Source organism: Nilaparvata lugens, chromosome 1 (genome assembly GCF_014356525.2).
Source record: "Nilaparvata lugens isolate BPH chromosome 1, ASM1435652v1, whole genome shotgun sequence".
NCBI classification, from domain to species: Eukaryota; Metazoa; Arthropoda; class Insecta; order Hemiptera; family Delphacidae; genus Nilaparvata; species Nilaparvata lugens.
In genome coordinates this window covers 7,492,401-7,507,091 of record NC_052504.1, presented here as the reverse complement: position 1 = coordinate 7,507,091, position 14,691 = coordinate 7,492,401, and the positions used below count along the sequence as shown (strand labels likewise).

Below are 14,691 nucleotides of genomic sequence, written 5' to 3'. Positions count from 1 at the left end.
AGTTCAACTATTTGCATCAGTTATGGTCATTTAAGTTACATACGCTAAAAACAGCATTGATGATTAATCTCACTCAATTTTTTATCTGAAGATGTATGCAGAACTGTACTGCTATTGTAGTTATGGAGTCATACCAATAAATATCCTAACTTATAATTAGGTAAAAACACAAAAGGAAGAATGAGAATAGTTGTCCTGAAGGTCGTTTTTGATGTTACTGGAAAGGAATGAATCTACTGAGGTAGCCTATATGAATAGTGACTTCTCTCTGATCTCAAATAATAATCAATTATTTTCCAAGTTGAAGATATAAGGCTAGTGAAAAGATTGAAGGCTACCAATGTCTATATATTTTTTTTATTTTATGAAGGGCTAAGATTAAATAATAAAATTGATATTCAGATGTACTATTAATAGATGTAACACATTTATAATGATTATATATCAGTAGACAAGTATTTTTAAATTTCTTCCAATAGATATCCCATTTTTTTATAGAAATTGAGTTTTTTTGTATAATTTCAATGTGTCTCAAGCCTCCTTTCAAAACCTAACCTCCTTTACCTTTAGAACCTAATTAAACAACCTTTTAGGCTCTATTCATCTATAACTATAGGCTAGTGACGTCCACTTATAAATGGAAATGGATAAACTTAGGACAGAGTTGCCGATTCTCTGCCTTGCCACTGCCTTCTCATAGTGGATAGATGATAGCTTACCAGTATATATCTGATGTGACATTAACTGTTCATTCTTGTTTAAAATAATCAATTATATTTTAATCATTGACCATTTTTTTTTCAATGATTGAATATTGAATTTTTATAAATGAAATAAAATATTTTGTCAATTAATTATATTTTTACATTGTTGAAAAACGATCTGGAAGAGCTAGAAAAGGATAGTGTTATATTTTTTGTCGAATGATAGGCAAGGATAGCAACATCAATGTCGATCAAATTTAATACTGTTATTATAAAGCTTTGTTTACACCGGAGTTAATAACATGAGTTATTAACTTTAAAAATGTTTTCTTAACAATAAAATTTAATTTTTAACAGAAAATTCCTTGTTATTAAAGAAAATGTTATTAACATGATAATGTTAATGACTTTTTGTTATTAACTCCGGTGTAAACCCAGCTTTAGGCTGACCAATAACGATTAAAGACCAGACATGCATGATAAACAAGTGTGTACACACATGCCATACATCGGGTGTGTTATCAGAGCGAAAGGCTTCCAACAAAATTCTTTTGGTGTTGGGTTTTTGTATCTTCGATTTTCTTTTATTTTTTTCTTTACTGCTCTATTTGAGGTTGAATTTGTAATTTCCCAATAGTTTATTTATTGTATTTTGAAAGCTGCTGTTAAATACCTGTTCTTTGTTCAGAGCCTCTCGCTGATGACAAAACATGCGTCTGTGCATGTGTGTACACATCATGTTTATCATGCATGTCTTATAGTTAGTGGCTAGCCTAACGAGGCCTTCACTGTGTATCAGCACAGATAAATTAAGTAATAATTTTACTTAATATTAAGTAATATTTACTTCCTTTATGGTATCAGCATTAAGAAGGAAGAAAAACTTTTTTACATCTTTTTTACTTCATGGTCATGGCATTAGCCTGCAATCCGTTGCTGTGAGAAAGTAGGATAGGGTATCTCAAATGTACGAACATTTCAACTTCCTGTTTAATTTGTGTTTATTATCGAAAATCAACACATTTGAATTAATATTACCATATTGCCACCTAAAAGCCAAGACTTGACCTTTTTTTACCATTTACATCCAATTGAACAGAGCCTTTCAGGTTATGTTTCTACACTAGCCTAACTGGAATCTTGCAGATCTGAGACACTCGAGTAGCTTCACAAAATCCATTTTAATTTTTACTTCAGAGCGGGTTGAAACCAATTCCATTCATGCATTAAAAATTCACAATAACTCTTCTCTATCTGAAAACATTTTATCAATAAGCAAATTTCTCTGTTCGATGTAAATTATCGATCACGAATTGAATTTGGTTCCACTTTTCAATCAGCTGATTTTTATTCCCTGCTTCCGCTGACAAATTTCAGCATACGTTGACTTCCTTTCAAATACGTCAACAACTCAGTTTGGTTTGGTTTGGTTGGCCATTTAAAACTAAAGAGAAGTAGGTTATACATTCTCTCAAATTCGCCGTATGTTTTCATTTGTGACTCACTGAAAGGGCTTGTGTTAATTTTATAACCCAGCAAAATGGCTCCGAAACAGAGGATGCGAATTGCCAACGATAAAGCAAGTAAAAATGTTACATTACGTGGAAACGTACCAAAATCAACCGTAAGTACTCCTTTATAGATAGGTTAGTGTTTATGGGCTTATGTCAAGAGATTTGTTTGTTTTTATTCCAACTTTTCAGTAACATCTCGATGTTTCAATATTTAACATAAAATCTTTTTATTTTTCAAATAGGCTTTTTAGTTATTAATTAAATCAAAACCTTGAAAAAAGAATGCCGTAAGATTGGAATGCGGATACTGAATAACATACATACCGCTTTTTACTCAATGTTACTCACTAAATAGTAAGTTTTAATAATATCTAATTATTATAACTTATTGCTGTATAGTATTGTTTTCAAGTAAAATAGGGGTAAGCTGGTTTCTTTAATGGGGTGTTTTTTATACGGTTCTTTCTTGTCAACACATAGGCTAGGCTGCATGATTTGGGTTTAAATATTAAATCAATTTATTGGCTGCTTCAATTTATCATTAATCTTAAGTTTTTCTATCCATTACAAACTGACATATGTTTCACCAAGTTTTGACACTAAATTACCGACTTGCAGATTATCCTATTTGTGAATAATATAAAATATCTACTCACTGACTTGAGCATGCTTTAGAACATCATTGGATTCATGTTCAGCAGGACTGTAATTTTTACAAATAGTAGCCTATAGTCTGCAAGTCGTCATAGTGTGTTCTAAGTGAGGTAGGCTACACGTTTTAATGGCAATATTTATTATCATTGGTGTTGCTATCCTTGTCTAATGCTCCATCCACACTCTCGCCCAATGCCTACAAATGACGACAAGCACGAGAGTGTCAATGTCTGCTTTGCCAGCTCTTGCCTATACCAGAGAGAAGTTAGATCTTCCCTTATCTCTGCCTTTACTGACCTTTGCTTGCTTCTATTATTCTTTGTTGAGCAAAGGCGAGTGGCCTGCATAGATCCACAAATGGTCACATTGCAGTGTGTATAGCAAGACCATCGTAAATAGGGATCAATATTGTTTGAATAATAATTTATATTATTATATCAGATAGGCTAAGCAATATGTTTTTTGTAAGCCTTCACTAAAAATACTATTGAACTAGTATAGATATTATCCATTCACTTGTATTTCTGACCAAGAGCCTTAGCTATAATGTTTTGTTGTTTTTTCACAAAGAAAATCATTTGAATAGAGAAATTAAGTTGATTTGGACTATGCAAGGAAAATACAGTTTGAGGAAGAAGATTCCGGAAGTGGTTATACTACGCTGACCACAGTGTTGTAATATAAAATGTGGTTGATTGAGTTATCCTAACATATTACGACTCAGTTCTTCAAAGCACGTAGTATTTTTTTAGAAATATCGATTAATGCATTCCCAAAAAATTGAGCTTTCCGAGTTCTTGGTCAATAAAATACAAAAGTAAGAAGTCGTGTAAAATGGAATGAATGGCTTTCGTGGGCATTGTTTGTTTCAATGAGCTTGAAATACTAATTTAAGACTGTTAATAACGATGTGGGATACTATCTGAAGCTAACTCACTTTGCACTATTGAGATGGAACGTCCATAGAGAATATTGGAAAATTGATTCTTGAAGACTGGCTGAAGAGACTATACAAATACATGGATTAATCATGTTTTTATAAAATTTGTAAAATAGCCCAGTCAATGAAGGGTTATAGAGGGAAAAGTTTGGAAGAAAATTTTTGACCACACGGATCTGTTTAGTGTAGTAAGGAGGTAAACATCAAAAGTCCCCACCCTTATCTCCTTTGCTAAGAGGGTGGAGTGGTTCAAAGGTACAATTTTTTGGTTTTCCTCATATATTATCTCAAAAACTATGCGTCCTACGGAAATGACTATTCAGTACAAAATCAAAGTTAACAAAATTTCTTGAAGCATTTATATTTCAACCTTTTCCATATTTATCTCTAATTGTTTTCTATATATAGGAGAATTAAGGTGATATACATTTTGATAATACATCAAAAGATAGCAACATAAATTTATAGACTTACAATATTGAACTTAGTAACCCACGTTATATATATAATATTAATCAGATTTATTTATCAAGTTCAATAGATTTATTCTAAACAATTCTGTGGAAAAACTAATACCCTCAACATTTACATATTTAATGGCAATAATTTAAATATTTATACAAATTTTCTACCGCCATCTTTTTTTCATGATCACAAATATTTTTGAGAATGCCATAATGCATATTATCGTTCTAGACATGATCACGAAGAGATTGATACCACTTAAAAGACTATCTTCAAGGAGTCATGGGATACATGGTTTTCAAATTGTTAGTTTTGGCATATATTGGAAAAAGCGTGTATTCCGCTGAAAACTGTACTTTCCTTTATTTTTCTATATCGCTCCAACCTTGAAAAAAGCTTGTGACAGGATTTTTTCGGGGACAAAATTCTACTTTCCGCCCTTTAAAAAGATGTCTTTACAGTGAACATACACTATAGTGAAGTCCACATTATAATGGAAGTAGAGAAAGATAGGAGAACAACGTTGCCGATCCTCTGTCTTGTCAATGCCTTCTATGGACGGTAGCTGATACAGGTTTATTGATGAAATATTAACTGTTCATTCTCATTTTCAATTGTCAATTATATTTTATTGAGCAAGAAATTATATTTTTCAATAATTTCATAATGAATTTTCATAATTAAGATGAAATATTTTGTTAATTATTAATTCTACATTGTTGAAAGACGATCTGGCAACAGAGCAAAGCGAGAAAGAGATGTTTATGTTTTGAAGGGACGGATTCAAAGGTTCAAAGAACCTCACACGTCAACCGAAGCTTATTGTGTGTCCCAAAGTATGTTAGTTAGGCAAACCAACTCCCGTGTCCTTTACAAGATCCAGGAGTTTCTTCCCTATACCAACATCCCATTCCTCACCTGGTTGCTTACAGCCAAACAGAGCCCTTTTCTAGCTCCAAGACGTTCGCAATCCAGTATGATATGCTTAGCAGTCTCTTCAGACTGATTACAAAGCCTACACATCTGGCTTTCATTTCTGAGTCCAATTGTGTGGAGATGTTTCCTGAAGTGGCCATGTCCAGTTAGAAAGAGATAAAGCTATCCACTTTGTTGAATGATAGACAAGGATAGCCATACCATTGCCAATCAAACACTGCCATTATAACGTGGACCGCACTATAATAGTATTGATACAGTGTTGTAGAATATTTCCGAAGCTTCAAAATAACATCTAGTTGAAGAATGTAAGTCCATTTTCCACGGGAAATAGGTAGATTTATATAGCAACCACTGTGTACAGTTTTATAATAAGTATTAAAAAAGTGTTTATTTTATTGGTAACGTTTTTGTGTGTTTCATAGTTATTAATGATTGATTTTTTCATTTACAGAAACCACAAGATGAGAAATACCCGGTTGGACCATGGCTTCTTGCTCTATTCGTTTTTGTTGTTTGTGGATCAGGTAAATTCCAGTATTTGACCTATTTTTTTAGTTCGATAACAAACTATTTTTGAAATTATAATATCTAGATCGGATTCACGCAGTACAGTTGGTGTCACATTGCAAAACAAAAAAATCATTAGTCATCAAAGTATTTAGTGAACATTTAAAACATAGTTTTGTCAATTGGTAAAAAATGTTTTGTCAATTACATTCATTAGTAAAAAATGAACTCGACCTTGATTGTGGCTAAAAATGATGAATGAGTGGAATCGAGTTTGTTGAAACAGTGTTTTCAACGATAAACCAGTTCTTTTAACAATAGCTTGAACATTTTGAGCTTAAAGAACATTTGTTTCAATTTTATCTATAAGTTCATGACCTATGATTGAGCTTAATTTTATAACTTTCATTTCTAGACTATCTTTATATTTTTCAGTAATACTGTATATCATTTGAATCATTCGTCTTCTGCAATATTATTAACTACTTTTTCTAAAATGTTTCAAATTTTAGGTGAGACAAGAAACTACAAATTTTATCAATATTTCATTTTTATTACATAATATTCTTCAGACTTATAATTATAATTCTGTTATAAGAGTTTGAAGATTTTCTACATGATTACATTTCTCAAAGCAAACAATATTGTAATTTTATTTTAGGTCAGGCAAGAAACTGCTAATTTGATCAATAATACATTGTTAATGCATATAACCATAGATAAACAATAGCATAAGTAGATATCCCATGGTATAATAGGGCGTTTATGTCGCAACTTTTACTGTTATCTCAAGCCTATAGTCCACGTAGTTCTTTCCCGTGAAGCTTCATGACGCTGGTAGTCTCTCATATTGTGCCGTTCATACACTCTTACCCGGTCAAAACAGTGAAAATCGACAGTAATCGGCTTGAGATAACAGTAAAAGTTGCGACATGAATGCCCTATACCATGGGATATCTACTTACGCTATTGTTTCTCTATGATATTATTCATACATAAGGGTGAGCATAAATTATTGAACACATTTCTTAGGTGAATGAAAAATAACGAATACGTGTACTCATATGAATATTAATTTAGCGAATATTGATTTAGAATAATGAAAAGCTAATTTCAAATAGTTTTATTTATAACTAACTCATGACAACTTCAACAAATTTTTACATGATCACCTTTTGTTGCACATAAAATATCTAGACGATATTCAATTTCACGCCATACAGTTTGAATGTTATGTTCTGAATTACGTCTTCAAATCTTCGTCTCAGTTCATCAATATTACATGACTTCATTGCATACAACTTATTTTTCACGGCCATACTCTAAACAAAAAAGTCTTTGAACAGTAATAACCGATTTGCTTTCGTGAAACTACAGAACGCACATAGCTTTCCCTGACGCTCTGTCACCCCCCCTCCACCATTGAGCTGACTGTGTTTCTATGATGATTATCACAAATATTATAGAAGCTACACCATACTTCGTGTAAATCTTCTTCAGACTTGGAGGTTTTTGTGGAAATGGAGGGAGATCAGCCAATTGCAGTGATGGATTGAGTCATAGGTGGAAGCGTAGTTGTCAATTTGTCGAATAGAGTCAGTCGAGACTGTGATTGGAGAGAGGAAACTTCATAACTTTAACATGAGCGCTTGAATACTCAGTGGAAATTAGAGAACGCTGGCCGGTTCAGAACGGCAACATCGCTGCCGTTGTATCCCTACCGCTCTATGCCTTCTCCGCTGCGCATGTCCATCCCAATTCAAAAGTTAATTTTCGCTACTACTATTTGCTATTCTTTTATTCACCTATGAAATGTGTTCAATAATTTATGCTCACTCTGCGTAACTATAATAATTCTGTTATTAGAGTTTGAATTTTTCTTACTTGTTGATTGCATTTCTCAAAGCAAACAATATTGAAATTTATTCATCATATTAAGGTATAACATTTTTTTTTCCAAGTTGAACACAAGTTGTAACTTTTTACTATATTGTTGTTTCTTCAAGGTATGGTTATTGATTATTGTGTTTTTTAATGGGGCGATGAGTATTAACATAGCCAACTCTAATACAAGGCCCCGGCCTACGATATTGCAACGTCGCAGTGTAGGCCTAGAATCTAATACATGATTGGTGAAAAAGATCAGCTGTTATTTTTTTTTATCCTTTTTACCAATCATGTATTAGATTCTAGGCCTACACTGCGACGTTGCAATATCTAAGACCGGGGCCTTGTATTAGATGTGGCTATGGTATTAAGGTGAATACCTATATCTTTATTATTATTATTATTATTTATTTATTTATTTTTTTTTTTTTTTTTTTTTGAATGGAGGGATTCAAGGATCCAAAGGTTCAAAGAACCCCACACGTTAACCGAAGCTTATTGTGATCCCAAGTAGTATGTTAGTTAGGCAAACAAATAAATACCTGTGTCCTTTACAAGAACCAGGAAATTTTCCCTATGCTAACATCCCATTCATCACCTGGTTGTTTGTCGCAATCCAGTGTGATATGCTTGGCAGTCTCTTCAGACTGATTAGTCCTCGTGAGTTCCACTCCTGGCCTTCTTTGAAGGTCCCTCTGCTGAAAAAGGGGTCGCCAAGTTGCCTCTAGGGCGCCTGGCTACCCTTGACTCAGCCTCTTGACCCACATTTGTACCTGGAGTTTCACTCATCTCTGGTCTCTTGGGTTTTTCCTTTTTGCCCCTCCAAAACTCTGCAGGGTCAAAAGCCTCACCTCTCCAAGAAGTTTTGCCTGAATGGCGCCGCCCTTCTCTGACTAGTGGTGAGTTTTGGCCTCTCCACCCCCAAACTCGTGACCTACCTGAGTTCCACTCCTGGCCTTTTTGTAGGTCCTTCCGCTGAAGGAGGGGTCGCCAAATTGCCTCTTGGGCACCCGGTCACTCTCGGCTCAACCTCTTGACTTACATTTGTGCCTGGAGCTTCACCCATCTCTGGTCTCTTGGGTTTTTCCTTTTGGCCCTCCGAAATTGTCATGATGGGGCAGACTCCGTAAGTTTGAAGGCAACCTATATCGTTAATTTCATAGCACCAGTGTCCTTGAAATTTTGTTCTCTAATGAAGCATTTTATTGAAACTTACTTTATAGGATTTACAAAAACGCTTGTCTCAAGAATACACTTTTGTTTCAGCCGTCTTCCAAATAATCCAGAGCATCAGGCTAGCATAACATGTCTCTGGACGATCCTGAGGAATAATGATAATCCATCTATCATTTCAACATCATTTTCTACGTTCAAAAGCACAAATTTCAGTTTTCAACTGTTTTTTCCATACATTTTTCAATTATGAATGTAAAATCTGATCAAATTATAAAATCCCCTACCTTTATCCGTCAATGATATTAAAAATTCTATGTATGTACATTCTATATCTGATACACTTCGATCGTTATTGATTCTAGCTCAATGTAAACAAATAACGTTCCACTGTTGATAATTTTATATGTGTATTTCATTGGTGTATGTATATAATAATATAAACTGTAATTGATATTATTCCTCTTGAAATGGAACATCTGTACTACAATGAGTATTCTGTTGTACGTGTATATTTTAAATAATATATCATTGTCAAATGAATCATTCCATTTTGTTTTAAAATAATGTCCATTAATGTACTTGTTCAACATCTAATTTCGGAATGACTTTTGATTTCATGTTTGGCTGTTTTATAAGATTTATTATTTATATATTTATTTATAACTGAAAGAGAGATATGAATTAAACTTTTCAGTGATAAATCGTATCTTATTCGGCTACCCTTTTCTTGAATAAAGGTTTACAAAAATTAACACAATATTTCAATGGAAATTGGGCAAGTTAGTAGCGTTGGAACAAAAAAAAATAGTTTAGTAGAAGCTGCAGTTGCTGTTGTTTATTCCATGCATAGTTTACTAAAGCCGTCCTATAAGTAATAAAATACAGCATTTGATTTTGCAATTAATAATAATAATAATAAATTTTATTGCCAAAAACAATGCATACAAAATAATACTTAATCATCTAGAGCATAAACTAATAATAATAAAAATAATACAATTATGAATATTATATACATTTAATTGTCTTGACAATAAATACTCTCATGCAAGGGAAGCTTCCCTGTACGCATGGAGGAGTTGCTGCAGACCCTAGAAACTCTCTTATAGTAAAAAAAATCATTCTATTTATTGAATTCCTTACATAATGTATCCAGTAATTATAACTAGGAAATGAAAAACAAGGCATTGATAAACAAAATAAAAGTCATACAACAAATAAAGAATAAGATGAAAGCTAACAACAGAGAAAATAGTAATTAAAATAACTTTTAGAATTTGAGAAATGTGATCTCTCACTGAACAACAAAAAACATAGCTTCGACCGCCTCCGGAAGAAGACCGAATAGCCACTCTCTGATCAATCTACTGTACAAGGGGTACGATTGGCAAGATCTTACATTGTCAGGCAAATTATTGAAGAATTTTGGACCTAAGAACAAGAAAGATTTTGGAACATGGTGGATCTTGGTCTTGGCAATTGAGCTCTATTACCATGTCGCGATGAAGATCGAATAGTATCCACAATTGCGCCAGCATTGCCACTCCTATTAAAGAACATCTGCAAAACTCTAAAAACGTACATATATCTAAGTGGCAGAATATTTAAATTTAAAAAGAGAGGAAAGGATTCATGCAATCTTGTTTTCTTCATCATTATTCTTACAAAAGACTTCTGTAATCCAGATAGCGGCTTCACATGAGTATGATAAGTACTACCCCAACAAGTAATAGCATAGTTTAGTCTGGAGTGCACAAATGCAAAATAAATCTGCCTCATGACACTCAATGGACACAGAGATCTCAAAAAATAGAATTTGCGCATGAACATGTATAAATAGTTTTTGAGAGATAGGATGTGCTGCTTAAAACTGAGCTTTTCATCGACCATTAAACCTAAATATCTTACAACATCCGTTTGTGGAAGACTGCTACAAGGACAATCATTTAGCCGCCCCTGACAATCAATTGAATGATATTTAATGGGAGTGAGCATTTGAAAACCTTGAGACAGTGAAAAATTAACAATTACATACTTTTCAATATTCAGACTTAGCCTATTACACGTGAACCACAATGACAGCATTTTAACATCGTAAGTAACACTCTCCATCAGCAATTGAGTTGTTTTTTCACCGTAGGTTAGGGCCGTATCATCCGCGAAAGCTGTAAACTCTCCTTTGAATGATGAAGAGTACAGATCATTAATGAAGATAAGAAACAATATTGGCCCAAGGACCGAACCTTGTGGTACTCCACTATTAATTTTCCTCAGTGAACTTTTTTGACCATTGAGGAAAACATATTGATGCCTTTCTTCCAGATACGATGCAAACCACTTATGTACCAGTCCTCTTATTCCAACCCTTTCCATCTTCCTGAGGAGAATGAATATCATGATTAACCGTGTCAAATGCCTTTCTTATATCAAGAAAGACACCTGTGACTCGGTTTTTATCATTAGAGTTCAAACTATTATGAACCAGCATCATGAACCTCCGAAGGGCCATCTCAGTGCTCAGACCTTCCCTAAAACCAAATTGGACATCAGAAATCACATTCAGCTTATCCATGAAATTAATCAATCTAAATTTTACAATTTTTTCAAACACCTTTGAAAAAACTGACAACAAAGATATTGGTCGGTAATTGCCAATCGAAGCAGCTTGTCCCTTCTTGAAGATGGGAACAACTCTAGCGATTTTCATATTTTGTGGAAAAATGCCCTCTGCGAATGATTTGTTGAAAATGTAAGCCAGCACAGGAGAAATAACATGTGAAATTGTCTTGACCAGAGCTGTAGAAATACCATCATCACCTGTCGCTGTACCTCCTTTCAGTCTTGAGATAAATAATTCTACTTCTTCACAAGATACTGGAGACCAAAAGAAAGAATTTGAAACGTGATTTGCATTAAAAACTCTATCATATGCTTCCTTTTGGTCTATACTGGGAGCAATAAGGGAAGTCGACAATGAATTAGGCACATTAACAAAATACTCATTGAATTGTTCAGCAATATCTTTTGGGTCGTCAACAGTTTTACCATTAATCTGGAGACTCTTTACACAATTTTTCGCCTTATTATTGCTAGCTAAAGAGTTAATGACCCTCCACTGAGCTCTGGAGTTATCCTTGACCTTCTCAAACAGCCTACTGTAGTATCTTTCCTTTGTTTTCTTAATCCAAAGATCAATTTTGCGCTTGAAATTATTATATTGAAGCCGAAGTCGAGCATCGTCAGACGACCTTGATACTTTTTTCCTTAGCTTATCTCTATTCAATATTGCCAGACATAGCCCATCCGTCATCCAAGGTTTCAGTTTCTTCAAGCGGCGATCACTAGGACGAGCAAGAGTTACTTTACTCTCAGCAATTGAATCATTCAGTATTTTAATAAAAAAGTCAAATGATTCATTACAACAATCAGCCGAGTACACGGACGACCACGACTCCCCAGTAAGGATATTTAACAATATATTGTAATCAACAATTACTCTCTCATCACTGACATTGTGGGTAGTATGCTCATAAGTGCATGCCAATAAACAACCAATGCTTCGATGGTCAGTTATTTGAGGATCAATTACAAAGGCCTCATTCATAAGTGGCTTATTACTTCTGAATAATAAGTGATCAATACAACTGGAAGTGGTGTCTGTCACTCTCGTATTTAAGTTAATCATATTCTCAAAACCGTTGCCACTAAAAATACTCTTATATCTATCAACTATCTCATTATCCAAGTTCAAATCAATATTGAAATCACCGGCTACAAACTATTTGTAATTATTCATATTGAATGAAAAAGACTAAGAAATTGTCAAAAAACCACAGATTTATTGATACTTAGAAAGACCAGTTTCGGTTATTACACCATTGTCAATCTCTAATAAACTGTGTAACTGATAAGTATCAATAAATCTGTGGTTTTTTGACAATTTCTTAGTCTTTTTCATTCAATATGAATAATTACCACAATATCAACTTCTCAACTACACAAAAAGTAATATCTATTCATACGTGACCTCTACCGTCTTCTACGTATGTTAGTCCCCACCCCGTACACAATCATGCGCCTTCTCAAGCTTTCCCAGTACAACAGTTTCATTAATTCGAGTCTATACCATTGTAACACTTGTAATGTATAAAGGGTTAAAGCATAGCCACCTTTAATGCAGGTGTATTAAAGGTGGCAATGGTTAAAGCATAGTGGGGCGCGAAGGTAGCTGAGAGTGTTCACATAATGCATGTATCTAAATGCTGATTCCTACTCACTTCTATCTATCCTATACTATGTTCTGTCACATTTGAATACGATACATGCATTATTTAAAAATCTGGTGTGGCGCACTACACAACTTTCCTTGCCGTTATGGAAATTGATCACCTGAAGCAAGTGTTCACGCGCATCTCAAGAGTCTACTATCAGAGAAAACTCCTATAATTGTAATTCTGTGCTACTATTCAAAGATCTGTCAGCTGGTGACAGGACAATAACGCTGGAGACACACGAAGTCTGCTATCTCTTCATAGTGAATGATTTAATAGAATCAACAGTTTGCAATTGAATAATCACATTTTCTCGAATTTCGAGCTTATTTTCAATTTTAGGTAAAAATGTTACTGATCATTAATTGTAGAGATTTTTATGCTCAATCTTTTCCACTTGAAATTTTTAGTTTAAATTGTATCTGAAGCCTGATAATTGGTAATCTAAAATCACACTTTGCATTGATGGGGCTAAGCTCCTGAAATTTTTACAGATATGGGACTTGTGGCAGTTGATAGAGCTTATCAATGACTATTCTAGGTATAAATTTGATCATAATCGTTGGAGCCGTTTTTTGAGAAAATCGCGAAAACCCCTGTTTTTGACAACATCTTCGCCATTTTAGCCGCCAAATTAAATTGCATTTAATCGAAATTGTTCGTGTCGGATCCTTATATTGTAAGGACCTTAAGTTCCAAATTTCAAGTCAATCCGTTAATTGGGAGATGACATATCGTGTACACAGACGCACACACACACACACACACACACACCCACATAGGTGCAGACCAATACCCAAAAACCAATTTTTTGGACTCACGGGACCTTGAAACGTATAGAAATTTAGAAATTGGGGTACCTTAATTTTTTTTTGGAAAGCAATACTTTCCTTACCTATCAATGGTAATAGGGCAAGGAAAGTAAAAAATCTCAGCTACTTGAAATACACTACCTTCGTCGCTACACTATGTTTCTACCCTTGAAGTATCAGACATAACTTACTATATTACGTGGTTGAGTGAATGTCACTATAAGCAAGACACTAATATCAGACAATAGCTATACATACAGATTGTTTATTCTAAGCTAATATTTATTGGATTGGAGATGACTGTTATAAGAGATAATCCATGAACTTTGATAGAGGCTACACGATATAACATGAAAATCTACTCCTTAAACGGTGAATGAGTGGTTGGCGTGGTAGGGATGTAGGGGTTGGAATGTCTCTCTCACACATCTTCCCCTCTCACTCTGCATTCATACGGTCTGCAATTATTATTCGAAGTGAGGATGTCGGCTGCCGAGAACTGACGAAACTCTCACCCCCAACCTAAACAAAATCCGAGTTGAGTCTCATCACTACCTCCGTAAACAAAGCCGTAGTGCAATCATGTGACGTCAGCACAGGTAGGGCTCCTACACCAATAAAAAATTCGTTGATTTTAGCTGATCTAGCTCGAGTAGGAGCCCTACTTGTGCTGACGTCACACGAACGCACTACGGCTTTGTTTACGGAGGTAGTGATCTCATCTCATGGGGTGGGAGTCGAAAGCTCTTGCTATATCTCGCAGCCTCCACTTAATTGACCGGTTTTCAATATCCATTCAATTTTTTTAAAATAGAACCAGAG

The 14,691-nt window shown here is 34.3% G+C and overlaps 1 protein-coding gene across 1 annotated transcript; it reads left to right on the top strand.

Annotated features, from left to right (window-relative positions):
• Positions 1–1,926: 1,926 nt before the first annotated feature.
• Positions 1,927–9,487, top strand: LOC120351498 (stress-associated endoplasmic reticulum protein 2-like). Its single transcript, XM_039429155.1, has 3 exons — positions 1,927–2,328; positions 5,668–5,740; positions 8,877–9,487. Exons 1-3 carry the CDS (start codon positions 2,245–2,247, stop codon positions 8,912–8,914), a joined length of 195 nt encoding a protein of 64 aa, XP_039285089.1. The 5' UTR covers positions 1,927–2,244; the 3' UTR covers positions 8,915–9,487.
• Positions 9,488–14,691: the final 5,204 nt, after the last annotated feature.

Bases quoted from the DNA above. Each gene is read 5' to 3' on its own strand.
- LOC120351498 (XM_039429155.1), top strand. From the start codon at position 2,245: ATGGCTCCGAAACAGAGGATGCGAATTGCCAACGATAAAGCAAGTAAA. The intron at 2,329-5,667 runs GTAAGTACTCCT...TTTCATTTACAG, and splicing joins GAAACGTACCAAAATCAACC to AAACCACAAGATGAGAAATA. The intron at 5,741-8,876 runs GTAAATTCCAGT...CTTTTGTTTCAG, and splicing joins TTTTGTTGTTTGTGGATCAG to CCGTCTTCCAAATAATCCAG.